We start from the raw sequence: 27,985 nt of genomic DNA, 5'->3' as shown, positions 1-27,985 counted from the left end.
AGACCTCCAAACCGTACCGGTTTCCAATGTTCAATTTTAGCATTGATCTTGTTGTTCATGTCGAGACAGAAGATGGAAATAGGTGTGTAATTTATCCACAAATCGCGGAACTTACGTGAACAGTCGAAGAAATCGTACACCTCATTAAATGATTAAAAATAATTTGAAACTTTTCTACAATTATTGCTAATTATAGATAAACTTAAGTTCAAAACAGGAATACTTATTCGTTAATATATCTATTTTCCGTGCAGACTTCGAGTGCGACACATCCTAGGAAGGTAAGTGTTGTATTAGTTCACAAATACTGTTGAAAAGAGTTTCGAACAAAATAGTTGATCTAAAATGTTCTTTAGTGAAAAAATACCCCTAAAGTGTCATATGAATAATGTTTCATTCAACTATCAATTTTTTTCGGGCCACTTTGAGCAATTTTTTTTCTGATTGATACGGCCGTTACTTGATGAAGATACATAGTGATTTCATAAACTAGACCTTACGATTTGATTTCCACAAACTTTATTTGAAAAATATATCACGACATGTTTCGCTAGCACAGTAGCTTCTTCAACAGTGATTTAAATACTACAAATTGCTTCTTACACTAATATTTATATACCACAGGTAACTATAATTGGGACTACCTCCATCAACTTATCTATCTATTCAAACTATCTCTTCAATTATGATTATCTGAAACATATTACCTTCCTTTTACGCAGTAAAATTAACGAAAATGATGTTATATTCACTAGAGCAGATAAAGGCAACACTGTGGTTGCTATTGACCGAATCGACTATGTCCAAAAAACCCTTGATTTTTTTGAATTTAGGAAATTTTGAAATATTAAAACGTGATCCAAGTGAAAGATTTTTTAAAAATTCAAACATACTTTTTAAAAACGGAAAAGTTACCATTGATGAATCCTCAAATTCCAAAATTATACTCACTCATAAAACTGCACAAACAGAGTTATCCAATTAGACCAGTGGTTTCCTTTGTCACTGCACCATTAGTGAAATTATCAGAAAGGCTAATCAGTATCATCCTGAACCATTGTAATTTTCAACCAAAATTCAGTCTACGGAATTCATATGACTTGATCAATAAAATAAAGAACATAACTCTACCAGACAACGCAAAATTACTATCCTTTGATGTGCAAAATCTATTTCCCAGCATACCTCCTGATGATAATATTACTTTAGTAATAGAATTTATTAGATAAAAATAGAGTGAACCCAGTTATGAAATTAGAAATCATTGACCTTCTGTCGTTATGTCTCAAGCAAAATTATTTTCAATTCAACAACAATATTTATTCCTCTTCAAAAGGTTTAACTATGGAAAATCCGTTAAACCCCTTACTTGCGGAAATTTTCATGGATAACCTAGAGAAATCGATTTTCAAACATCTTTTGATTAAGAATTTCTTGTATTGGCATAGATATGTGGATATGTGGCAGATTTTTCAATTAATCACAAACCGTCCTACCTATACCTATTACTACCGTCCTATTACTCTATACATTACGATTCTACCCATCCATATCAACACAAAATAACACCTTATAATAGCATTATTCACAGATTAGTCAATGTTTCTCTTTCAATAAATAATTTCGATAAACAACTTAATATCATCAAGCAAATTGCAGTAAGCAAAAGGGTTGAAGATGAATTAATAAACAAAATACTTTCCAAAAAAGTTTACGCAATAGCGATTGATAAGTTGGATATTCAAAATCAAAATTATAGAGCTATAACGTTTTTTGGAAAAAGTCGCTTCATTTTTGAGGAAACAAGACATTAAAATTGCATGTAGAATAAGTAATAAGTTGGGAGAGTTTGTTAAAAATAATAAAGAAAAAACATACAAATTCGAGAAATCAGGAGTATATAAAATAAAGTGTGGAACGTGTCCACACGTTCCTGATGTTCCTGGATTCGATTCGTAAATGTTCTGCCAATTTGACCAATATACAGGGTGTAACATAAGTACGTTAAAATATTCAAGTGACGTATTCCTGAGACAATTTTAAGAAAAAAGTCTATATGAACTTGTGTCCGAAAATGCTTTATTTCGGAGATACAGGGTGTTGAAATTGAATTTTTTTGTTCGCTTTTTGAAAATATATTTTGCAAAAAATAACTTCTTTGACAGTAAACTTTTGGTACTTTTCATGAAAAAAACTAATTCCCACACCTTTTCAAGTAAAAAAGGTACACCTCCTCAACAACGCTGGAGGTGATTGTTTTCGAGATATTTACAATTTTCTATTTCGATGCATATTACTTAGCTCCTACGGCGCTGAATGAAGTTGCTGAGAACATTACAGAATGATAAACATTACAGAAAAATAAACAACTTTTTCCTATAAAATGTTTAACGAAGAATGATTCGTTTTCGAAATACAGATTGTTGATATTTTTCAAAACATGGTAGGTTTTTGTCATAAGTTTTTTGCAATTTTAGTTATTTTCATCAATCTTTATACGCAGTATACCCATACAGACTTGTTCTAAACTGAGCATTATCGAACTGCTTATTCAATCCAAATTTAAAAAAATTGTCAGGTTTAATTATTCAATTAGAAAGTGCTACATTTCGGAGTTTGTAAAAAAAAATTCGGAGAAGTACTATGTTATTTATTTGGAAAATAAACATAAAAATTGAACGAAACAACTATTACAACTGTTCAAAGTGACGACCCCCAACAGTAATACAAGCTTCTGCTCTCCTCATCAAAGAATTCCGCACCCATTGAAAAATGCACGGAGTATTTCTTATAGTTTCGCAGCAAACTATGATGCGATCTCTCAACATTTTCTCGTTTTCAATGAGGCTAGCATGAACTAGTGATTTTAGATGTCCCCAAAAGAAAAAATCGACGGGATTGAGGTCCGATGACCTCGGGGGCCAATGCTCAGTGCCTCCTCTTCCTATCCATCGTGGGGGATATGCTACGTCTAAAAAATATCTTGCTATCACACTAAAATGAGCAGAAGCTCCATTGTGCATGAACCAAGAAGGATTTCGGAGACCAATGAGAACATCTTCCATAAGTTGGGGAAGCTCGTGTTCCAAAAAAATGTAGGTAAGCATCTCCATTCAAACGTAAGGGGAGAAAATAGGGCCCAATTGAATAATCCCCAATTATGTCTACCCATACATTAAAAGAGAATGTCTTGTAAATGAGTTTGCGTTATCGCATGTGTGTTATCTTTCGCCCAGATGTGGTTGTTATGGAAGTTCATGATACCATTTCTTGAAAAATTAGCCTCATCTGTGAAAAGGATTTTCGATAAAATTTCCGGATGTTGTTCGACTTTTCTTTGAAGCCATTGAGCAAATTCGATACGTGGTTGGAAATCAAGTGCCTGGACACGCTGAATATGATAAGGATATAATTGCTGTTCCTTTAAACTTCTGTGAACTGTCATGTGACTCACTTGTCTCTGGATGTTCACTTATTTCTTCGAGAACCGCCTCCTCCAATTCCACAGTTTTTGTAGTCCGTGGCCGTCTTACTGCAGAATTTGTTTCAAAGCTTCCAGATTCAGAAAGTCGCCGGAAAAGATTCGCAAATGTCGCTGCACAAGGAGCCACGCGTTGGGGATACCTTTCCTGATAGATGCGTATGGCCTCGCTTGAATTTCCGTCAGCCAAGCCATATGCAAAAGCCATATCAACCATTTCAGCATTTGTAAAGTTGGGCATGATACCAAAAAAATCACTTCATAAACTCCGAACTGTGAATTTGCCAATTAATATTCAAAAATGTGATAGCGAACTTCTATTTTTATAAACAAACTTTCATAGCCTACTCGATTTAAATAACAATTTGCAAACGTAGAGTGATAAAAATTATTGAAACCAAAAAACTGTAAATATCTTGAAAACGATCACCTCCAGCGTTGTTGAAGAGGTGTACCTTTTTTACTTGGAAAAGGTGTGGGAATTATGTTTTTTCATGAAAAGTACCTAAAGTATACTGTCAAAAAATTTAGGGCAATTTGAAATAAATAATGAAAGTGTACGCAGCGCCCTCTAGATGTTACATGAAAATTAATACGAAATTATGATTTCCCACGTCAAAACAATCCCGGGTACCAAATTTCGGGCAAATAAGTTATTTTTTGCAAGAGTTATTTTCAAAAAGCGAACAAAAAAATTCAATTTTAACACCCCGTATCTCCAAAACAAAGCATTTTCGGACACAAGTTCATATAGACTTTGTTTCTTAAAATTGGCTCAGAAATACGTCACTTGAATATTTCAACGTACTTATGTTACACCCTGTATATTGGTCAAATTGGCAGAACATTTACGAATCGAATCCAGGAACATCATATGAGCTATGTTAAATCACCATTATTGAACTTGTCTTAAAAAATCCGAGGAAGTATTATTATTTATGTAAAAGTGAGGTAATATGTTTCATGTAATCATAACTGAAGAGGCACCTCGGGTATATAAAAATTGTAGAGGTTTTGGTAATTTGATAGAGGTAGTCCCAATTATAGTTACCTGTGACAATGTTTTGTTGTTTAATGCTTGCAATTCATTGTATTGATTTATTTGTTATATCTGCATAACTGTACCCTCAAATTGTAGATTTATTTAAATAATTTAAACATCCTGAGCGAGGCCCTGAAGTTTTTTCAGTCTTTCAATAAATACCAAGTTTCATCAAAATAGCAAACCAATTTCATTTTATAATTTCTCAATTACATTTTTCATTTCGTAACCAGATTTGAAAATCAATACCAAAACAAAATTTATCCTTTTTTCTATGATATAAACGAGCCATCAAATGTCAATAGACGACCATAAAATCTCAAAATGATAGTAGTTTATGTATGAATATTTCCACATTATTTGTAACGAATAATTCACATCTAAAAATAATAATAATAATAAAATAATTCACATCTAAATGTATCTGATTGAAAACCTCGAAAGTCCATATGAATATTCTTTGAAAAACATTTTTTGTAGAAGACTCAATACTCCTTACCGGGCGTGTCTTTACTCCATGTAAAGACGCGCCCTCCCCAGATGGTAATTTTTTCCACCAATAACGGAGTAACAAATAAGTGTTCAGTCCAAATGGGCCTGGAACAGATAGATTCTTGGAAACATCAAGAGCCCTTCGATCATAATTCGGGGTCATACGGTTGCACAGTGAGGCAAGTAAATCCTGTAGTAAATCCTGAACAGTCTACTTATTCCGTCGCGAATGTTTGTGAGGTGTCTCCTTCTACTGTGTGAAGACTTTTGAAGAGGAATATGTATCATCCATACAAAATTAATATGGTACACCAATTAACTGAAGATGACCCTAATCGAAGAACAGAATTCTGTGAAATCATGACGGAAACCATTACAAGGCATCCTACCTATCTCCACAATATTTATTTTAGTGACGAATGTACATTTTTTTTAAACGGCAATGTTCACACACAAAATTGCCGTTATTAGAGTGACACCAACCCTCACGTTTTCCGGAAGACACATACCCAATATCCAGAAAAAATTAACGTTTGGGCAGGAATATTGCAAAACCTCTATTTATTGATCAAAAGTTAAGAGAGGAACTGTATTTGAATATTCTGGAAACTACTGTTGACCATCTCATCACAGAAATCGTTGAAGTGAATCCCAATGAATTTGATATGGATATTATATTCCAACATTACTCCAGACAAGTAAGAAACTGTATCTGTATCTGTAGAGTAGGGAGGGTGAGTGTAAGCCCACGCACTTAGGCCACATGTGACCCATTATACATCCTCCCGAGGAGTTGTCCTCCTAGGTCATCGTCCATCCTGTCCTTTCCAGGAAGGTGGACAGGTCGCTGGGAGACATATCCTTTATATCGGCAGGTGTAGGCCAAGACTCGCCGAACACACACTCTCTTATTGACGATAACTCCGGGCACTCGCACAGGACATGCCTGACAGTCTCATCTTCCTGTTTACACATCCTGCATAGAGGTGTGTCCACTAGCCCTATATTATGTAGGTGTTTTCTTAGCTGACAGTGGCCAGTCAGAAATCCTACTGTAAGGCGTAGATTTTTCCTGGTCATCGCCAGATATTTCTTCTTCCCAGGGTCGCCCAAGGTGATCCTGGCAAGATTACATCCTTTGATTTCATCCCATCTCTTTAAAGATTGAGCATGGGTGTAACATTTGACTTGTTCCACAATTGTCGAAGTCATCAGGCCGTGGGTGCCACTGGGTCCTAAAATTGTTATTATTTACCGAGGCTTTGGCTAAATCTTGGTGGCACTCTAGTGCTAGCCCTGAAGTAACACGCTGACTGTTCAAGGCTAATAGTGCTTGTCTGCTATCAGTGCAGATTGTTATGTTTTTTCCAGAAATTCTTTTCTTGGTTATTTCTTTTGTGGCGATTGAGATACCAGCCAGTTATGTTTGGACCACGCTGGTATTTCTTCCCATTCCCCACTTAATCCTTAGGCTTAGTGATCTGGAGTACACTCCACATCCTGAGCCTTCTTTGGTTTTTGAGCCATCTGTATAAATCCGTATTGCATTTGTAGCATCTGACTCTGTGTTTTGCTTAATTTGTATTTTGTAGGGTTTATTAAACACAAATCTGGGTTCAATTGCATCACTTGTTGCCTGCAGCAGAGGTTGCGCAGTAAGCGCTTCCCGCCATAGGCCCAGCCTCAATTGACCCATTCCTACTTCGAGGTTTACACCAGCCGTGCGCAATCGTACCATGGCCATTAACGCAACCTCCTTAACGTACAAATCCAGAGGGGTCAGACCCGTGATTAATTCCATTGCCGCGGTTGGTGTTGTTCTCATAGCTCCTGTGATGTTTAAACAAGCCAGTCGCTGTATTTGATATAATTTTTGGATGGCCGTTGCTTGTAGAACTTCCGGTCCCCATGCAATGGCTCCATACGTTAACATAGGTCTTATTACTGCAGTAAGAAACTATTTGGATACTACTTTTCCCGGTCGTTGGATTGGCCGTCGAGGTCGTACAGAATGGCCAGCCCGCTCGCCCGATTTGACACTTCTAGACTGTTTTTATGGAGCTATTTGAAGCAAAAGGTGAAAGAAACTGAACCTGCTCAATATTGGACATACGGCAGAGAATAATTAATAGTTGTGGAGATATTGACGTCACTGTGTTCGAAAATGTTCAGCGTGAAATATCGGATAGGCTGTTCATATGTCAAGAAGTTCAAGGCAACCATTTCGAGCATCTTCTGAACTGACCTCAAGCTTATTACCTCATATAATGTAGTTAAATGTCAATGTATTCAGGCAATTATTGAAAGTTCCGCCATTTTGTAGAAGTTGAAGATAATGACGATATATTCTAGGGTTCCATTATTTTTTTTTACGCCATCTTGAAAGTTTCATCTGTCAATTCCACTTCAAAATAAAGTATTCATGCATTAATTTCATTATCCCAAATTTCAATTTTTTGAGTTGACCCGTTCAAAAAATAAAACGGGGGGATCATTTAAGAATTGCACTGTATAGCAAAACACAGGCCACCCTGTTTAGTGAAAATCGTACAATAAACTGTATTAATGTGGATTTTCATCAAGTATCAGCCAGTTCTATTCAATAACTCCATACTTACTACAACCTAGTATTGGAAGTCGATTCCAAAATATTTATTACTGATCAACAATATTAAAGAATCCATATTTTCATTTCAGGAATATGAATATTCTCCTGTCAGTTCTGATTCTGAGCCAAGGATTACATACAATAGAAGGATTTGGATTGTTTTCAGTGTTATCCCAAGTGAGAAAATTAGTCAAAGCCGGAGTTAATTCTGTAGAATACCTCTACTCACCAAATCGTCGACAATCAAATGATATAGGTAGGTGGTACTCAAAATTTGTGATATACAATATATCGTATAGGGTCTTCCAACAGGGACTTTAGAACTTTGCCAATTGATAACGGCCATTATGTTGAAGCTACATCTGTCAAGTTAGTTGTCATTCATTCATTTCCAAATCACCATGGGGGGATATATCATTCAACAACAAGGGCAAATTGTTTTATCAAAATGAGTGTTCTGTTCGGGCAACGTACCGCGCATTTCGACCATTTTATAGATAGATAGATAGATAGACATTTATTTTCTCCTTCATTGCCACTATTACATGTATTAGGTAAGTTAGAATTACATAAAATTATATGTAAAATGTATAAGGTATATACAGGCTGATTCACGGTGGATGGCACATTAGACGTTTCTGGTGAACCAGACAACGGATCACTTTGAAAATTTAATGGAGAGCATATTCGGACATTCTCTAGCCAACTAAAATATTTTCGACAATGCGGTGTTGCCGCTTCTATTAGAAAGCAGTAGCAACTTTGATTTTTCAAATGGAACACTCTGTATATAATATTATTTTTGGAATCTCCAACAATTGCCCGACAACTTTTCTTGATATTTCCCTATACCTATCTGTTACCGTTTTCGAAATAAAAATTAATTTCAATTTTTTTCTTCGAAAATCATGACTTCTAAAAATGCCAATATCTTTTAGTTAAGAAGTACTATGATATCGAAATTTGGTTTGGAGTTAGGTGATACTTGGACACTTTCCACACGTCAGCCTAATCTCCGTTACTTCAATACAGGGTGGTAAAAAAATACAGTTTTTTCGTTTGCTTGAAAAAGTTGCTGAAATTTGATTATTTTAAATGGAACACCCTGTATATTATTGAAAATTCGGAAAGCTGCTGAAATTTGCTTTCTTTCTATGTATATCATACCTATACCTAACTAGTCAAGTTTCGGACTTATGAACATTTATTTGTGAAAATGTCCCTTCAGAATGATATTTCCATTCGGTATTTGGTAAGCAGGCCATGATTACTATTTGACAGTAGCGTTGTGACATTCTCCTAATAATATCGACATTTTCGTCACTTCAGAAGTTGCAAATACCTTCAAAACGATGGAACAAAACTATTCAAACGAAGTTCTTATGAATTTGTTTATTATTTTTGGACAGTGTGACAAAATTATCAGCAGAACATGTAGAAAGTTCAATGAAATGTATCCGAATCTACCGCCAATGAACCTCAAGAAATTTATACGAATTCAGAACAGTTTCAATATGTTTGGATAAACTTTAAAAAAGCACCAAGAAACTTGAAATTGGAAATATTGATATGAATAATTATAAAAAAGTAAAACAATCATGTGGAATATTTCAAAATATGTTCGAATCGCTGGCCGTTCACTTCCAAGCACTTTAAAATGCGGGTGTTGACTGCTTTCGTGGTGGCAGATCTGATTTCATTGGGATCCAAATCTTCAAATGTTTGGGCAATCCTTTCTAACAATTCATCTCTCGAACGCACGGGTATTTTGTAAACTTTTTTTTTAACCATTCCCCACAAATGAAAATCTAATGGATTAAGATCGGGTGATCTCGCTGGCTAATTCCATGGTCCCAAGCGTCTCATCCACCGATCGTCAAATAGTCTATCCAGTTCTGCGCTCACTTCTCTTGTGCAATGTGCAGGAGCTCCGTCTAGTTGGTACCAACAGTTTCGATAATCTTCGAGTGGCAGATTATCCACGAAACTGTCTACAGTATTCTCCAAAATATTCAGGTAGCTTCTGGATGTTAATGACTCCTCGTATATCACGTACCTCAATTTGTTGTCCATCAACATGCAGAAGACATTAAAACTAATTTTTTCTTGAAATCCGGCTTCTTTTGTGACGTGAGGATTTTCACTGGACCAATAATGACGATTTTTTCTATTGAAAATCCCTTCTCTCGAAAATTTCGATTCATCAGTCCAAATAATTTTATTTAAAAAAAGTGGATCTTCTTGAATGTGTGTCAACAACATTTCACAAAATTCTACTCTCTGTTGAGGATCTTGAGGCTTCATTGCTTGAATTTTGGTGAATTTATAATCATGCATTTTATGTCTTCGCAAGATTCTTTGAACCGATGAATATTTTATACCCAAATCTTCTTCAGCACTTCTTATCGATGACTCGGGAAATGCGTGAAAATATGCTAAGACATTAATCTGGTTGTCTTCGAAAGTTACGGGTCGAGGCAAGTTTCTTGGTGCTTTTAAAGTTGATCCAAATGCATTGAAACTGTTCTGAATTCGTATAAATTTCTTGAGGTTCATTGGCGGTAGATTCGGATACATTTCATTGAACTTTCTACATGTTCTGCTGATAATTTTGTCACACTGTCCAAAAATAATAAACAAATTCATAAGAACTTCGTTTGAATAGTTTTGTTCCATCGTTTTGAAGGTATTTGCAACTTCTGAAGTGACGAAAATGTCGATATTATTAGGAGAATGTCACAACGCTACTGTCAAATAGTAATCATGGCCTGCTTACCAAATACCGAATGAAAATACCATTCTGAAGGGACATTTTCACAAATAAATGTTCATAAGTCCGAAACTTGACTAGTTAGGTATAGGTATGATATACATAGAAAGAAAGCAAATTTCAGCAGCTTTCCGAATTTTCAATAATATACAGGGTGTTCCATTTAAAATAATCAAATTTCAGCAACTTTTTCAAGCAAACGAAAAAACTGTATTTTTTTACCACCTTGTATTGAAGTAACGGAGATTAGGCTGACGTGTGGGAAGTGTCCAAGTATCACCTAACTCCAAACCAAATTTCGATATCACAGTACTTCTTAACTAAAAGATATCGGCATTTTTAGAAGTCATGATTTTCGAAGAAAAAAATTGAAATTAATTTTTATTTCGAAAACGGTAACAGATAGGTATAGGGAAATATCAAGGTAAGTTGTCGGGCAATTGTTGGAGATTCCAAAAATAATATTATATACAGAGTGTTCCATTTGAAAAATCAAAGTTGCTACTGCTTTCTAATAGAAGCGGCAACACCGCATTGTCGAAAATATTTTAGTTGGCTAGAGAATGTCCGAATATGCCCTCCATTAAATTTTCAAAGTGATCCGTTGTCTGGTTCACCAGAAACGTCTAATGTGCCATCCACCGTGAATCAGCCTGTATACTAAGCATATCTTCCATAGACATGGAAGACATGGACATGGAACCAAGGTAAGCTTATGGAAATTACATAAAATATGAATTGTGTACAATTAAATAGCATACAACAGATACAAACTTAGTATACTGGAGATAAAATCCATGTATATACTATAATACACTGTGTACACCGATACACTGTTTGTGTGTTAGTATACACAGATATAAGTTATGTATAACTGAAAATCGCAATTAAGATACAGGTCCAGATAACATCACAATATACCAACTGACCTTACACAACACTAGAGTGCAGTTAAACAATTATACCCACTAATTATGCTAACAAGGTTTATTTATTGGTTATGTACTACTATTTATGATTTTCAAATAATTTTCAAATTCTTGTACATTGTGGAAGCAACCTTTGTTCATGATCTTTCTCAGTTCTTTTTTGAAGATTATTACTGACGAACAATTGATATTGTGAGGAAGCAAGTTGAAATAAGAACATCTTCTGTAGATTCCAGTTTTTTTAAAGAATGCGTGATTAACCCTGCCCAGTGGCAAATTTTTAGAATTTCTAGTGGCATACTTTGAAATATCTCCGACTTTCTCAAAGTAATTGATGTTTGTTTTGACATACATTAAGATTTTCATGAGATATATACTAGTTAAGGTAGTGATGTTGTTCCGTATGAAAGTATCTCGGCATGATTCGTTATAGGAAAGATCAAATATTACACGAATTATCCTTTTTTGTATTACAAAAGGTCTTTCCATCTCTGTGCTGTTTCTCCATGACATAATGTTGTAGTTCAGAGTTGAGTGAACTAATGCATAGTATACATTTAATAGAGATTTTATGTTCAAGGATCTCTTCAGTTGCTTAATCGCAAAGCACTAGCTACTGAGTTTTTTGCAGATAAAGTCAATGTGCCGGTTCCAGTGCATTTTGGAGTCGATGAATGTGACCAAAAATTTTGCATCTTCACATATGCTCATCGTGATATTGTTTATTAATATATTGTAGTCTGATTGGTTTTTATGCATTCCAGTGAATTCAATGCATGTTGTCTTACTAATATTGATTAAAAGTTTATTTCTTTGGCACCATTCATGAAATTCATGTATGACTGTAAGGGCCCTGCTATTTGCTTCTTCTGGCGTTTTGCCATGCACCACTATTGAGGTATCATCTGCATACATGAATGTCTCTCTCGTACTTATGTGTAAAGGCAGATCATTGACATACAAGATGAATAGTAGCGGGCCTAGGATACTTCCTTGCGGTGTACCCAGTTCTATGCTAATTTTTTCTGATATTACATTTTCTCGTCTTAATCGTCCTACCGAGAAGACTATTCGTAATGTGGTGGATGAATATGAGTCCACTTTTTCAGTAATCCTTACGTCGTCGAAACGCCTGATCTATCGAAAACATCGCTGTTGTGTGCAGGAGAATCCAAGGCAGTCGATTTCGCGTCGATCACAAGTACTCGGCAATTCGCAGACCACAACTTGGCGAACTTGGCGTGACTTGGTCCTGCACCCGTACAAAATTCAACTGGCCCAGGAACTAAAGGTAAACGACCATAGATAACGACGTGTGTTCATCTACAGTAATTAATCAGCACCAAAACTCGGGTTTATTGCGCCTAAACTACGCCATTAAAGCGTTAGAAATATTCATTCGAACACTTTTTTGTAAGCGTAAGCATACGCGGCATCCATCGCGGGAACAACTTTCTCGTGCCTAAATTTTGATTTAGTATGAGACGAACACGTTCTTCTGACGTGTTTATTACCTCTGCTATTTTTTTCACTTCAATTCCGCGGTCGTTTAGCACCATATGGTGAACTTAGGGGATATTTTCGTCGGTAGCTGCAGTTTTGGGACGTCCCGAACGCTCATCGTCTCCCAAGCTCTTACGATCACGTTTAAATTCAGCTGCCCAAAAGTTCACTGTGGTAAATAATGTTGCAAGGTCCCCATATATTGAATCCAACTCATCTTCAACCTCGATACTCAATTTTGTCAATTTTTATTAAAAAACTCACATCAACTCACTCAAACGACTGTGCATCTGAAATGGCTGAAACTTTGGGGAGTAACTGTCAACAGATGAATAACGAAATGTATAAGCTTTTATTTACTAGTGCTGCTATCTTCATGTTGACGTCAAAGACTTATTCGACCACCCTCATAGACCCAATCTGAGTCCGTACCAAAGATTTTATTACAAAGTTGTTTCAGGGTCATCAGTGCTTGGCGGACCCACCAGTTTTTCATTGCCTAAACATTTCATTCCCTCGGTTCTTCACTGCATTCCCAGAGTAGTCTACATAATAATGATGATAAAATAATGAATATTCCCTCTTTCTACTTAGCATATCTTTATTCATTATTCATTACAGTACCAGAAGAATACGACTTCATCATAATAGGATCTGGATCAGCAGGTTCAATATTGGCAAACAGACTTTCTGAAAATCAAGATTGGAAAGTTCTTCTCTTGGAAGCTGGCAACCGGGCGAATGCTTTCACAGAAATTCCAATATTGGCACCACTCTTCCAGCTGACGCATTTCAATTGGGGTTACAACATGGAGAAACAAGAAGGTATTTGTAACGCTATGGAGGACGGTATATGCGCCTGGCCACGAGGACGAGCTCTGGGTGGAACCACCGTCATTAATTACATGATTTACACAAGGGGCAACCCAATCGACTACAAGAGGTGGGAATCCCAAGGTAAACAATTTGGATAGGCACTTCATACGATTTCATATTTGTCAATGTGTTTACTTTTTTCTCTTGAAAAATCAAGACTTTTCAAAATAACTCAGAGATCATCAGTTTAGTGGTTTGAGCATTATTGAAAGACAAAACCTTTTTCTTTTCATAATCTTTTTTTATTCTGTCATGGGGTCAATAATAATTGAAAGAAAACGTTTTTCTATTTAAGCTGTTTCGATTATTCTTTTCTATATTATTCCAAACTGTTATTCTAGTTATCAAAAAATGTAGCTGCAAAGTCAAAACTGATCCTCATATTGAGACTACAGTTTAAAGCACAATCGATGGTGAATTGACAACCGTTTAATACTATTTTTCAGCAAACAGCAACCTCTACAGAAATAATTTATTTGATTTCCGATAAAAAAGAAACTAGAGAAGGACATAAAAACAGTTACACGAATACTTAAATGGCGTATGACGTACCTACCAATACGTACAGAGCTAGTCAAATGTATGAATCTTCGCCCTGCTTGATATATCCAAAAGTGATACAAACAAGATGGTTGTGAAATTCAAAGTTATTCTTAACTGCTGACATATTCTACAGTTATCACTGGCAAAAAATAAATAATCCATGATTATTTTCTCGAAATAAAATATACACACCATATGTGAGCGGTACATAAGACATGAAATACTAGTTCACAACCCACTTCATCCAAATCAACATGCATATACTCCGAGAAAGTCTACTGATTCGGCCATTCACCATGTGGTTGGCAGATATGAAAGATCATTGGACAACAAGGAATCCACCCTGGGTATATTCATAGATATCGAGGGAGCGTTTGATGAAACAACCTTTCCAACAATCACCCAGCAACTAAACTTCAGGATATTCAAGATACGGTATAGTAGAGCAAAAAGTATCAATGTAGAAGACATCACAGTGAGAGGACTGGTCATGAGGGGATGTCCACAGGGAGGGATCTCATCATCCCTTCTTTGGAACATAGTTTTGGATACCCAGATTAATCACCTCAACAATAATGGATTCTACACAATTGCATAAGCAGATGACATAGTTATCCTGCAGACTGGCAAATTTGTGAACACATTTTGCGATAGAGCGCAAGCTCAAATAATAAAAACATAGGGTAAGTAACACTCACTGTCGATCAATCCCAAAACGACTGAGATGGTTCTTTTCACCAGGAAAAGAAGTTTATCGAGTCTAAAACCTTCCGAAATCTTTAAAAGCAAACTAAACTTATATAAAGAGGTGAAATACTTTGGTACTATCTTCGACAGGAAGCTAACATGGAACTCTCACCTTCAGAGTAGAGCAAAAAAATCATATGTGGCTTACGAGCAGTGTCGGAGGACAGTGGAACGCACGTGGAATCTTTCACCCCGTGTGGTCACCTGGATCTACACTGCAATAATAAGACCTATTTTAACGTATGGAGCCATTGCATGGGGACCGAATGTTCTACAAGCAACGGGCATCCAAAAATTATATCAAATACAGCGATTGGCTTGTTTAAACATCACAGGAGCCATCAGAACAACACCAACCACAGGAATGGAATAGTATACCAAAATAAAAAAAATAAAAATCGTTATTCGCGAAATTTGAACATTCGCCCAATTTTTCAACAGTCCACGTATTAACACATTGATAGATTAACTCATTCCGAAAAGAATGTAATAGTAAGCAAAATTTTCAATTCAAGGTAATCCCGGGTGGGCTTACGAAGATGTGCTACCGTTTTATTTGAAATCAGAAGACTGTCATTTAGGAGAGCCTTGCAATAGTCGATACCATCACAAAGATGGGTATCTCAGTGTAGAATATCCATTCACATCAAAATTAACGAGTGTATTTTTGAAAGCTGGTGAGTATAACGTAAAAAATAAGTGAAGCCGATATATAGAGCTTTTAAAAGTAACGGATAACTTCCATAAAATCGTTGGTGAGAATATTTCAAGAAAGTGCACAACAATTCTCATGCATTTTCAAATTGGCAAATATTTGACAGAATGTTTGAGTTACTTCTGAGAAGCACTATATTATGGACTATCTATGTAATATCATGTAGTTGTGACACATTTATTTGTTATGGAAATGCCTAGTGGTTTTTTTTGTTCAACAGTGATTTACCGATTTTTCAACAGATCTTCTTTGGACATTTTTCATGATATAGAAATAAATGCGCACTTTTTTCCATAAAATAACATTTTGAAAATTGAAAGATCCTGAATTTTCTGAAAATTACGTGAGCAAATTTGACGGGGATTGCATTCTTCCATCATATATATGTTCCAGGGGAAAAACTAGGATACAGAACTGTAGATTATAATACTCCAGATTTCATGGGTTTTTCTCCAATACAAGCAACCCAAAAACGAGGAAAAAGACATAGCGTCGCAGCAGCCTTCTTGGACCCTATCAAAAAAAGAAGTCGTTTGGAAATAATAACATCAGCTAGAGTGACCAACATTTTGATAAACCCGGAAACTAAAGCCGCTTACGGAGTGGAATTTTTCAAAAGGAAACAGAAATTTTCCGCAATGGCAACTAAAGAAGTAATAGTCTCGGCTGGAACTTTTCATTCGCCTCAGCTCCTGATGCTCAGTGGTATAGGTCCAAAGGAACATTTGGAAGAATTAGGTAAGATAAAACTCGGAAAGTGACTGAACGTTGGAGTTGAAGAGGTTGAAAAGCCTGAAAATAGCTGATTTTACTTCTATCAAACATGAACCAATTAAAAGCGACCATTTTAGTTTTATAGGTACTGTGAACTTTTTTAAACTGTCACTGAAAATAATGTGAATACTTAGAGACCAAACGGATATCCGGTAACTATTCGGTATTCAGCCTATCTGGTGGCCTAAATACTATCCGGCTGAATACCGGATAACTAGCGCCCATACGGCCTAATACTGGTTGACTAGCGCCTATCCGGCCGAATACCCGATAACTAGTTCCTATCCGGTCGCAAAATCTAGCGCCTATCCGGCCGTATACCGCATAGCTATCACGAATTCGCCTTTTTCGCGGGTTCGCAGTAAGCTGAGTTTAAGGCTGTTACTCGGGTTAAGTATTGCGAAAAGTGCGGCCCATGAAGGTCTACGCCTGTACCAAAAATAAAATATCTGCTCTCAAAAATAAATGAAACACAAGGGTGTCTTCATCTTAAGTCAGTCACACTGTATTATCCTTATCTGAAATAATTGAAAAAATTTGCGGTTTCTTTCTAGTTTTCGCGAACTCAATATTAATTTTTAGTTCTACTGAAATAAATCTTTTTTTTTTTTTTCATTTTCTGAATTCTCAACTTTAAGATCGCTGGGTGAAAGAACTTTACTTAAAAATTATGGAGTAACTCGATGAAAATCCTAACAGTTTTCGTTTTCCAATATCTCGATTCATTCAGCAGATATTAGCCATTTTGAGAATATTTTTTCTTTCCCCGATTTCACTACAAATCACATGGGATCTTAACGCTAAATCAGCCAATAAGTAACAAATGAAAATTTCAAGTAGATATCACGTTGTGTTCGGTGGATGACGAAATTAATCTTTTGTAGAAAAATATACAACTAACTTATTCAAAAAACTAGGTTTCTATCTCTTCAAATGAGAAAGTTCTGTACTGCTGTAAGGGCCGAAGAAAACTTCTCTCTCAAGGTCATAGTATAAAAGGCAATTCACCTTTTTTTGATTGGTGAATACGGATTAGTAGAAAATGCTATGTTTCAGGAATTCCGCTGATCAAAAATCTACCAGTAGGCGAAACTATGTACGATCACATATCATACCTATCAGCAGTATTTACCACGAACGAGACCATCATCGGACCAATACAAGCACTTAGTCCAAAAGAATGGCTGAATTGGATAACGCACGGAGAAGGATTGTTGACTTCCTTAGCCGGTATAGAAGCTATAGGCTACATAAAAACTGAAATGTCGAAGGAAAAAGCGGATTACCCTGACATTGAGCTTCTACTAAATAGTAAGTATGGTGTCTTTCCTTATCTTTAAATTTGAATAAAACAAAGTGTGTGTGAGATATCATAGAGCGGAGTTCCGTGGTGGCCGTGGTAGTGGACGCACGTGCTGATAACGTCCGCCCACAAAGAAAGTACGAGGATGCCATGTGCTATCGTGGGGCTCCGTTTTTGTATTGGGCTAGTCCATTATGTTGTTTACGGAAATGTGAGTGTCTTTAAAAAAAGTGATGAATAAAGGACCCCTTTATTCACGCCGGTATCCAGGCCGGGGTGGTTCGGATAACCACGTAAAGGGGGCTGTATTTGTGAAAAAAACCAAAAGGTCTCCCAATAGAGAGGCGACTTCATAAAAACCAAATTGTTTTTATTATTCAAAGAATTTTTTTGCGACTGGGAATAGGGTCTGCGACTGAAAACACCTGCACCAGAACCGAAAGGTGTTTTTGATCCATCTGTGAACCATCAACTCTTAATATTTCCTTCTCCCGGAGGATCCAGTCCTCTCTACTCGGGAACAGTACTTTATAAGACAGTTCGTAGTTTACAGACCATAATCCTGTGACTTCCAGTGTCAACCGACAAACAACAATTGTCAACAAAACAATTTTATTATTTGCACGTATTGTTAAATTGTATATACGTCCATGGTAATTTAGCAAAACAGACTGAATAAATGACAACTAATTTGACAAATGTAGCTTCAACAAGATGGCCGTTATCAATTGTCAAAGTTCGGAAGTACCTGTTGAAAGACCCGTTAGAAAGAAAAAGTTTTATGAACCGGTATCAATTTGAAATCATTGAAATAATAATGATAATAATCGTCTTCATTATTTTCAACAATTAATAATACAAGCCGTAAACAATACTAAACTTATTGAAAATAAAAGGCTAAGTTCAATTCTGTCAGAGGTGAATCTCTGATTGAGCTGTTTTTCCACTCAACCTCAAACCGTCTTCACTAATTCCAAGAAAACAATTCCACATTTCTACAATTGATATTTATCAAAATTGTAATAACCTGTAAGCAAGAAAATCTAATATTCGGTTTCGAAGTGATTTACTCTTAATATTTTCAGATGACGGGGTATGTTGTTATAAGCTGTCTGTTCAAAAAATAGGTTCAAACTGCATTTTTCTCAAAAAATATTAGTATCCCCTAGTCTACTAACAGAAAAATTATACAGATTTGAAATGCGAGATTTAGTCTAATCAACAAGTTCAAAAACATGAAATATAGAGATAAAGGTCCTAAAAATATGAGCGATAGCTCATTCGATTCGGAATCACCTCTAGAAAAATGTTTTTGAAGGATTTTGGTGCAGGTAAAAAATTGCAATTGTTATAAACAAAATGAGATTTAAAAAAAATGGTATTTAGTTTTTTACCTGCAACAAAATCCTTCAAAAACATTTTTCTAGAGGTGATTACGAATCGAATGAACTATCGATCATATTTTAAGGACCTTTATCTCTATTTTTCATGTTTTTGAACTTGTTGATTAGACTAATAAGACATTAGATGTCTTGCAGAACTATTTAGCAAATATATTACAAAAAGTTAAAATTGATGAATAGTTGAGTACCCCACAAGAAGTCACTATTGGCGTTCCCCAGGGAATTGTTCTTTTTCTCATTTAGATAAACGGTATCCCAGAAATGACGGACTTTTGTGGTCAACCCAACTGCTATGCTGATGACACAGCTAGTGTATACACAGGAGAATCAAGGGAAGATGTCTATAAACTTGCTGACGCAAATCAAGTAGTTTTCATAAAAGAGCTCTAAAACAACGCATTTTAAACGTATCATTTCAATCGTTTTCTTTAAAAAATTATTTAAATACTTAAAAAAGAGGAATGAAATAATGCATTCAACATTTAAAGGGATTCGTTTCTATATCACCATTTGGCAACATCGGTTATAGCTAATAAAGGACAATGAATCTGTTACCTGTATAAGACAAACAAAGATGACATATTTCAGAGGCTTGCTGTTCTGTTTCCTTATGTTCCGAGTTCCGAGACATTCAGTGACATGACATTTTGTGCACCTAACCTATCTTCCTCTATATAAATAAATAACAAAACAACTGTTGTCTATGTGGCTTGTGGAGGTGGTATTGAACTATAATTTATATTTTGCCTTAATTGTTGATTTATAAAGATAATTTTCCTTTTTTAAAGTAAAATATCTAGGTACGTATAAATTATTTCAACTTGATATAGGCACTGTTGCCAATATGTGAATTAGAAACAAATCCCTTTAAAAATTAAAACCCAACATTTGAAACATCAATTTGAATACTTTTCGAAGTGAATTTGAAAAACTCATGAATTAAACTCAACTTTATTTTGTTCAAACTTGTATTTGCTGTAATAACCCAAATTGAGGAACATTCCCCATTCTCGACTTTTTGATGAATTCAAAATAGCACATAAAATAGTTTTTTATGTAACGTAATTATTCAACTTGTACTCTTTTCTGGTAATAATATACGTCTGGTCTGTTGCCAGAAGTCTGACGTCAAAATTATTTAGTAAAAAAGTTGTGTAAAATTATTTATTCATTAATGTATATTTTGTCACCTTCAAAGATATAATACACTTCTGATAGCGTTTTATCCAGTTCTCGAAGCAGTTCTGATATGCACTTTCTGGTATGTTCTTGAGTTCTCTTAGCGTTTCGGTTTTATCTCCTCAATCGTCGCAAACCGCCGTCCTTTCATGGGTTCGTTATCCTATATACTTTCTTGAGTCCCTTCAATATTGAAAACTGCAAAACGTCGCAGGGGCCAAATCTGGTGAATACGGTGGCTGAGGCATGATTAAGGTGTTGTTTTTGACCAAAAAATTACGAACAAAATTTCTACTACCGGACCTTTTTTTCGTATTGTTTCTCACAAGCGACGCATACGCGGTTGTTTGCTAAAGTGAGAAGTTAGAAAAACTGAAAATGTTGAAAATGAATAAAAATAATTGTTGGTAACGAAAGATATGTTTCCAGGTATCGGGTCTCTACAATTCGATCTAGGCATCATTTCTCGACCAGAGTTACGGATAAAAAAGGAAGTGTACAAGGAGTTCTTCCAACCATTGGAAGGAAAGCCGAGTTTCTCCATCTTACCCGTGCTGCTTCATCCAAAATCGAAAGGATACCTCAAACTCCGATCGGCGAATCCTTTCGATCCGCCACTCTTGTATGGAAACTTTTATACCGATCCCGAAAACCACGATTTGAGAACCATGATAAGCGCCATCAGGAATATTCAAAGGCTATGTGATACTGCACCCTTCCGAAAGTTAGGAACAAAGCAGTATGAAAAACCGATACCAGGTAAATCGAGTAATCTGCACATTATCAAAGTAAATGTATAAATGTATAAAAAAATCATCTATAAATATAAACATAAAATAGTAACATTCAATAGTATGTTTCACAGACTATTGGGTATTACACTTACAGAAAGAAATTTTAGGAGAGAACTGACTTTCAAAACACATATTGGTTGTTACGAGGTGTATATTATTGACTCAATTCTTTCTAAAAAATTGCAGAAACAAGCTCTGAACCAGATCTATCCAGTTTCAAAGAATGATACTAAACAATATGTAACTCTAACTTACTTTGGTGATCCCACTATAATACATTCGATTTAATCTTCCTCTTGAAGATGATCACTTGGTAATAGAAACACGAGTCAAGGTGTTAAAAATAGCGATTTGGTGTTGGAGAAAAAACTCCAGAGATATTCATTGTCTGAGAGTGAAAGAATATCAAGAATGCAAACATGCCGGTACATCAAAGAATGCAACATAGTCGTCTTAAACAAGTGACACTTCAATTCATCCACAAAATCATTACGATATTTCTACTCGCTATGCCCCTTGAGGACCCCGCCAACGAGCCATTAAAATAATGACTTGCGACAAACAACGCTTTTTCTCATATTGCGTTAAAGATAGTATCAATAGACGTCGGACTGGAGGTATTGATATAAATTTATGATATATTCTGTGCGATTTGAAGATAATTGAAATATTGTGAAACTAATTTTTTTTAATATTTGAAATATTTTTTATTTAGGATTGTTACCTGCTACTGATCTATCAAATAATGAGAATATTAAATTCCAAAATAAATACTAATGTAGAAAGGGCAAACAATTACTTTTTGAAAAAAAAAACAAATTTGTCAGTAACTTGAATTTATAAAATTTTGCATATAAAAATAAAAATGTATCATCTGGTGACGTCGCTGGTCACCAGGTATATTAGTCCATTGCTCGCAGAAGTTTCGACATCTGAGGGTTACCGTTCGTAAGGGAACGATACTGGTAAAACAGTAAAACATATTTCAAAACATATATGTGTGTACTTGTGATGGACTGTTTGGAACCTTTGGTGTAGTAATGAATATTACTGGAGTTTTTTCCCAAGACCAAACGACTATTTTAACACCTCGACACGTGTTTCGATCACCAAGGGATCATCTTCAAGAGGAAGATTGAACTGAAGATGACCTCTTGGTGGTCGAAACACGTGTCGAGGTGTTGAAATAACGGTTTGAAGTTGATAAAAAAACTCTAGTGATATTCACATATGTGTGTGTGGAGGGTAACAATCCCAAATAAGAAAACATGTCAAATTTCTTGTTGGCTAGGAAATGAAGACTCATATTTTTTCACTGGATTTTATAAATTTAATGGGAATACTTGAATCGAATGAGAAATTGCGATAATTTGTAATCTGAAAAAAGTCTACAAGGATTCGTTAAGTGATTCTTCACTGAATGGATCAGTTTCAATAGGATTGATGACAACTGGAATTATTTTTTCTGATAATGAGTCTAGGCAATCATCCAGATCCCACATCTTTGCTTCGATTCTGATTGTTTTATGGATACATTTTTCCCAAGCTTCTTGGTCAACTGTTTCCAGAGCACTGTATAGGCATTTCTTTACTTCGCACAGTTTGAAGATCTTGTTATTCCTTGCAATGAATCCTTTAAGTTGAGCCCAAACTAACTCTATTGCATTCAATTCACAGTGATTAGGCGGCAACCGAAGAACCGACATTCCTTAGTCTTCGCCATCTCAACTGTGGCATACCTGACGAATTTTGAATTATGTCGTTTAGCCAAGTTGAGGAGCTCCGCTTTTAACATGGTTAATTCAAAAAGAATAGCTTTCATTTGTAACCACTCAGTAATATCTGCCTTCCTCCAACACGATGTCGGCAGCTTCTCAACTCGTCTTCTGTGGTAACTTGCGTTATCCATTACTATTAAGGATCCCTGCGGAAGTTTCACAAGTATGTTTTGAAACCATTCTTCGAATACTGTGACATCCATTTCTTTCTTCGATTCAAACAGCGTCAATCCATCTTTCACGAATTCCTCACTGCTGCCTATGTGAGTGATGATCAGACGACGACCTTTTTCAACTGGAATTTTCGAACCTGTGGACCAACCTTCCATGAAGGTTTCCACTTTTGATGTTCTGCCAAACCTTCGGGACGGTATGACCCTCATTGACCTATGTTTCATCCAAATAAAAAATATATTTACCCACTGTTCTGGCTTTCCTTATTTCCCTTGAATAGTTCTTTCTCCATTCTACAATATCTGATTTTTCTATTAACATGCCTATTCTATCTTGTTTTCCAAAAGTGAGGTTCAGCTCTTGTAATATCTTCCATAATCTAGTTCTTCTTATTCTTAAAAAAATCGTCTGAACGAATAACTGACAAAACTTCATTTAATGTAGGTATTCCATTTTTTATGTGAAAAGAATGTACTGTTCTCCTAATAGAATTCTAGACTTTATCGTCGATAACCAAACACTCTCTACCAGTGGATACATTCGGCTCCAAAAAGCTGTTGTTTTCCTTAAGTTCCTTAAGAAGTCTAAAAATTGTCGATCTATTGACACCGGTCATACTCGTGCATTTTTGCACTACTTCTTCCTTACTTTTTATTTCGGGCGGATATTTTATTCTAAAACAATTATAAACATTCATAACAATTGTTTTTTCATTTACATTTAATGCTGACAGTTTCGGACGCTTCACGGTTCCCGAACAACTAGCTTACATATTGCATATCTTTTTATTCGACGCGCTCTCGAAGTGAACTGAAGAATATCATTAAGACTAAGACTAGCCCCTCTATCATGGCCTTTAAACTCCCAACAGAAAATAATGTAATATTTTCTTCCTATACAAAAAGTCTTCAAAAAACAATGTTTTTCCAATCGCTTCCAAATAAATACTTTTCTGTTGGAGAATGTCTTGGTTACTACTGGACATATTTTCACATTTGTCGTAGTTGGTTTGTTATTTTGTTTGTTATAAATGATATTTTTCAAGAATGAATGTTGTATATTCATTTATTCAATTCGTTGAGAGTGAATGATTCGAATGCAATACGTCTATAGCACTATTATACATAGATATACTGCTGCAGTCGTCTCTCTCTATTTTCTGGACAGACTTTAACAAATCAGATACAATAGTTGTATCAATTCACCCTTAATACTCAGGTGTAATCACTAAGTTTTACACGTGACCTATTGGATATCATATCATTCCCTCACCTAATTCCAGAAGCTGTACACCCTTATACAGAGTAGTCATGAAGGACAATGTCAAATCCTTACTTTACCGTGTCTGCAATCTGTGTATGCCCATAGCTCAAGGACGCCAACTTAAGGTCACGTATCTGAGATACGTGACCTCAAGATCTTTGCGAAAGTAGCGATTCCATTGGATTTGGATTTTGCAGATTAAAATCATATAGAAAAACGTCCTCTGGAAGAACAGCTCCCGTGAAAGTATCTATGAAAGAGAGACAAATATCTAACCTTTCTCCGATGTTCCAGACTATCGAGGTTACAAGTGCAGGCACCTTCAGTGTGTGCTTAGGGGAGGAGCTCCATACATGAGAATGGTGCTCCAAAGAAGGTTTGATTTGAGCTTTATGAAGCATCAAAAGTTGCTGAAGTATGTACAGTTTTCTGGTTCGGAATAGTGTTCCAAGCTTTTGAGGAGCAGCCTTTGCAATTCCAGCTACATGATTTCACCAAGACATGTTGGTGTCCATTTCAACCACCAACAAACTTATCGAAGCAGAAAGCGGAATTGTCTTTCCTGACATGATTAGATCCAGTTCGGAGACATTTATCTTTTTGGAAAAAACCGATGCCTGGGTTTTCGTGACATTGAAATGAACCTGGTTACTTTCACCCCAATTCAAAGTCTTTTCTAAATCCTCATTAAGATATGCAACCCCCTGCTGCCGGTGAAGATGTGTATCCGCAGCCAATGTCCTGGAATGAAATGTCGAGACAAGGGTACTAACATCAGTGGTGGGGAGAGGCCCAGAACCGGCTGTAATCTCCTACTACAAACAGCTGAATGAGCTATTTCAATACATTATATATTGGAGGAATTTTTTGAGGAAATGTTTTAAGATCTGAATTCCCTTTGTATATATATTTGCCATTTTCATCCTTTTTTTATCGTCTATTTTATTTTGTGATACGTCTTCTATCTTGTTTTATATTTCTTCTGCAATGAATTTGTCAATGAGACTTGTTTCTTCTGACAATAAAGCATATTGATTGATTGATTGAGCATCGTGTAGGCATTAAATCTCTGCAACTTGTATTTTCATACTTGAAACTGTTTGCCTGGTTTACAAAAAGCAAAATATGGTTGGAACTCCGAAACATATAAATTACATAACCCGACAAGTAACAAAAAATAAAATACATCTTCCTATTCCAAAAACAAGCCAGACAAAGTAATCTTTAATTTATGAAAGTAAAAAGCTGTATAATCACATATCTTACGAAATTAGGAAGGAAAAAAGCTATAAAAAGTTCAGAATTCTTGTAGATGTCCTTACAACAAAAGCGTACTACAATCTTGATGAATATTACAATGGAACTTTGCCGTGATTTAATATAGGTGTTTTTGTTGTTGTTTATATGACACCTACACTTATATTTTATACTGGAATATATCTTATTTTATTGCCATGGCAAGTGAACTTATGTTCAAATTGTGTATATTTGTTATTTACATTTTTTGAAAGGGACTATAAGTACAAACTATTTTGTCTACAAACTTTGTCAAATTTTATTTTTTATTGTTATATCTTATCTATTAAATATGTGAAGTTAGTTTTGCACAAATTGTGTTTCTGGGTATTTGTGTTTTTGAATTGTTTCTTTTCTTTTATTCTGTGAAGTGCTATACATACCAGATTTGTTAACAAGCTTTGTCAATAAGATTGTATTTTCTTGGACAATAAAGTATGTCTCTCTATCTATACAGAAACTACAATTATAATGCGGTAGAATTTGTTATCATTTCAATTATGACTATATATTTGATTAAATAGTTCTACAGGATGATAACGTTATGTTGAAAAAAAAGTAGATAATTTTATGGATTATTTAGGAAACGTTCCTTATAAGTTCAAATTTGGCGCTATTTTTCCTCCAATAACGGTAAAATTATGGCGGTTAAAATATTTGGCAATTCCTAACTCCTCTTATAAACTAACCCTGCAGGTGTCTAGTCTAATCACCCTTGATTCTGCCTCACTGAAGGTCTTTAGATGCATAAGCTAAAAAATAAAATGAATATACGTAAAGAGTCTATATTATAAGATAAATGATTTATTTGCAGGATGTGAGAATCACATTTTTGACACGGACAACTATTGGGAGTGTGCATTGAGAAGCATGTCAGTAACGCTCCACCACCAAATCGCCACGTGTAAAATGGGTCCGGAGGGGGATCGAGAGGCTATTGTTGATTCTCGGTTAAGGGTGTATGGGGTGAAAAATCTGAGGGTGGCCGACAGCAGCGTAATACCGGTCACGTTATCTGCACACACTAACGCACCTTCCATGATGATTGGAGAAAAATTGGCGAAAATATTAGAAGAAGATTGGAGTTCTTAGAACTTATGAAAATAGCTCAGTAGTTGGTGGACAATACTGAGATTTGAAAACAACTTTCCAGCGAGTAGAATATCAAATTAAAAGAAAAATGCACGCTTTTGACATTTTTCATGAGATAGAATAAGTACCAACCTTAATTATGAATTTCGCAAAGTCTGTATTGTTTATTGACAACCTCGATTGCTCAGGTACAAAGAAATTTAAATGTTGACAAGGAAAACTCACAGTTAATTATCAAAAATATCTTCTAGACACGTCAAACTGGCTGTCGAATGCGACCCCAAACAAACTATTGTGCCACAATAGCAAGACTAGCCAAAAATCAATATTAATTTTTTTTTTCATATTTATTTATTTATTCCCAAGAAACTACAATGGTTCAGGTAGGGAATTATTTATACAAGAAATATTCATACATGAATATACAACTTGAAAAGGAGCTATTTCAGAATTATTATTCAGAATTAATAGCAAAAAAACAATCAAATATGATGATGTACATTAATAAAATAAATAGTTCCTGTATGCTCTTTTAATTTTTCTGTGTTGGAAAATTGTTTAACGTCATTTGGTAATTCATTGGTTAAAAGAAAAACAGATTTCAAAGATTATATTCAATTATCCTTTATTAAAATATAAATTTTCTGGAAAATGCAGATCTAAGATTTTTTGTTAACAAATTATTGAGCTATCTTGTTTAGTCTTCATGCAAATTTCTATATTCAATGAATTTCATAGTGAAATGTTTTTTATTTTTTATTTATTTATAAATAAAAGCGATATGTAAACGATTGGTTTATATAAATTTTTTGTTGGTTCTAAGAACGGTAGATGAAAAATACATTTGATAGCTTTATTCTGTAAAATACTTAACGGTTCCAAAGTTTTGAGGAGTTCCCCTTATACTGATTGAGTACTGTAATTTTGAATGAATGAGTGAGAAGTGAATCAGCTTCAGATGCTTCAAAGAAATATAGTTTCTTATTTTATATAGACAACCAATGATTGGAACTTTTTTCGAATGAAATCTATCTAGATATTCCTTGAAAGAGTTTCATCCATATGGAATAAAATCATTATTTCGGTTACGGGACATATTTCAACAAAATCCTGAAACACATCAAATTTAAATTATAATTTGACTTACTTCAACGAAAAATGCTACTCCTACTTTCAACCCCCGTTGAATGACATATATAACTCCCAAGTACAGGCTTGTGGTA

At 35.3% G+C, this 27,985-nt stretch overlaps 1 protein-coding gene and 1 long non-coding RNA gene across 2 annotated transcripts in view; one reads left to right on the top strand and one right to left on the bottom strand.

Annotated features, from left to right (window-relative positions):
• Positions 1-27,985, bottom strand: part of LOC141481869 (uncharacterized) — a 58,567-nt gene that overhangs the window by 23,522 nt on the left and 7,060 nt on the right. The gene's annotated exons all lie outside the window — the stretch shown is intronic.
• Positions 53-27,778, top strand: LOC111501909 (glucose dehydrogenase [FAD, quinone]). The gene is made up of 8 exons (XM_023155836.2): positions 53-281; positions 7,713-7,879; positions 13,447-13,782; positions 15,507-15,668; positions 16,100-16,444; positions 17,537-17,791; positions 20,795-21,124; positions 26,485-27,778. The coding sequence occupies exons 2-8, from the start codon at positions 7,717-7,719 to the stop codon at positions 26,760-26,762; spliced, it is 1,869 nt and encodes a 622-aa protein (XP_023011604.2). The 5' UTR covers positions 53-281; positions 7,713-7,716; the 3' UTR covers positions 26,763-27,778.

Source organism: Leptinotarsa decemlineata, unplaced genomic scaffold, assembly GCF_025532065.1.
Source record: "Leptinotarsa decemlineata unplaced genomic scaffold, Ldec_3_MD MMD2_tig00000505_RagTag_RagTag, whole genome shotgun sequence".
NCBI lineage: Eukaryota > Metazoa > Arthropoda > Insecta > Coleoptera > Chrysomelidae > Leptinotarsa > Leptinotarsa decemlineata.
The sequence above is the reverse complement of the archived record's forward strand: the minus strand, read 5'-3'. Positions and strand labels throughout refer to the sequence as shown.

Coding starts and splice junctions, on each gene's coding strand:
- LOC111501909 (XM_023155836.2), top strand. CDS start 7,717: ATGAATATTCTCCTGTCAGTTCTGATTCTGAGCCAAGGATTACATACA. Junction 13,783..15,506: donor CAAGAGGTGGGAATCCCAAG/GTAAACAATTTG, acceptor TTTCAATTCAAG/GTAATCCCGGGTGGGCTTAC. Junction 21,125..26,484: donor GTATGAAAAACCGATACCAG/GTAAATCGAGTA, acceptor ATTTATTTGCAG/GATGTGAGAATCACATTTTT.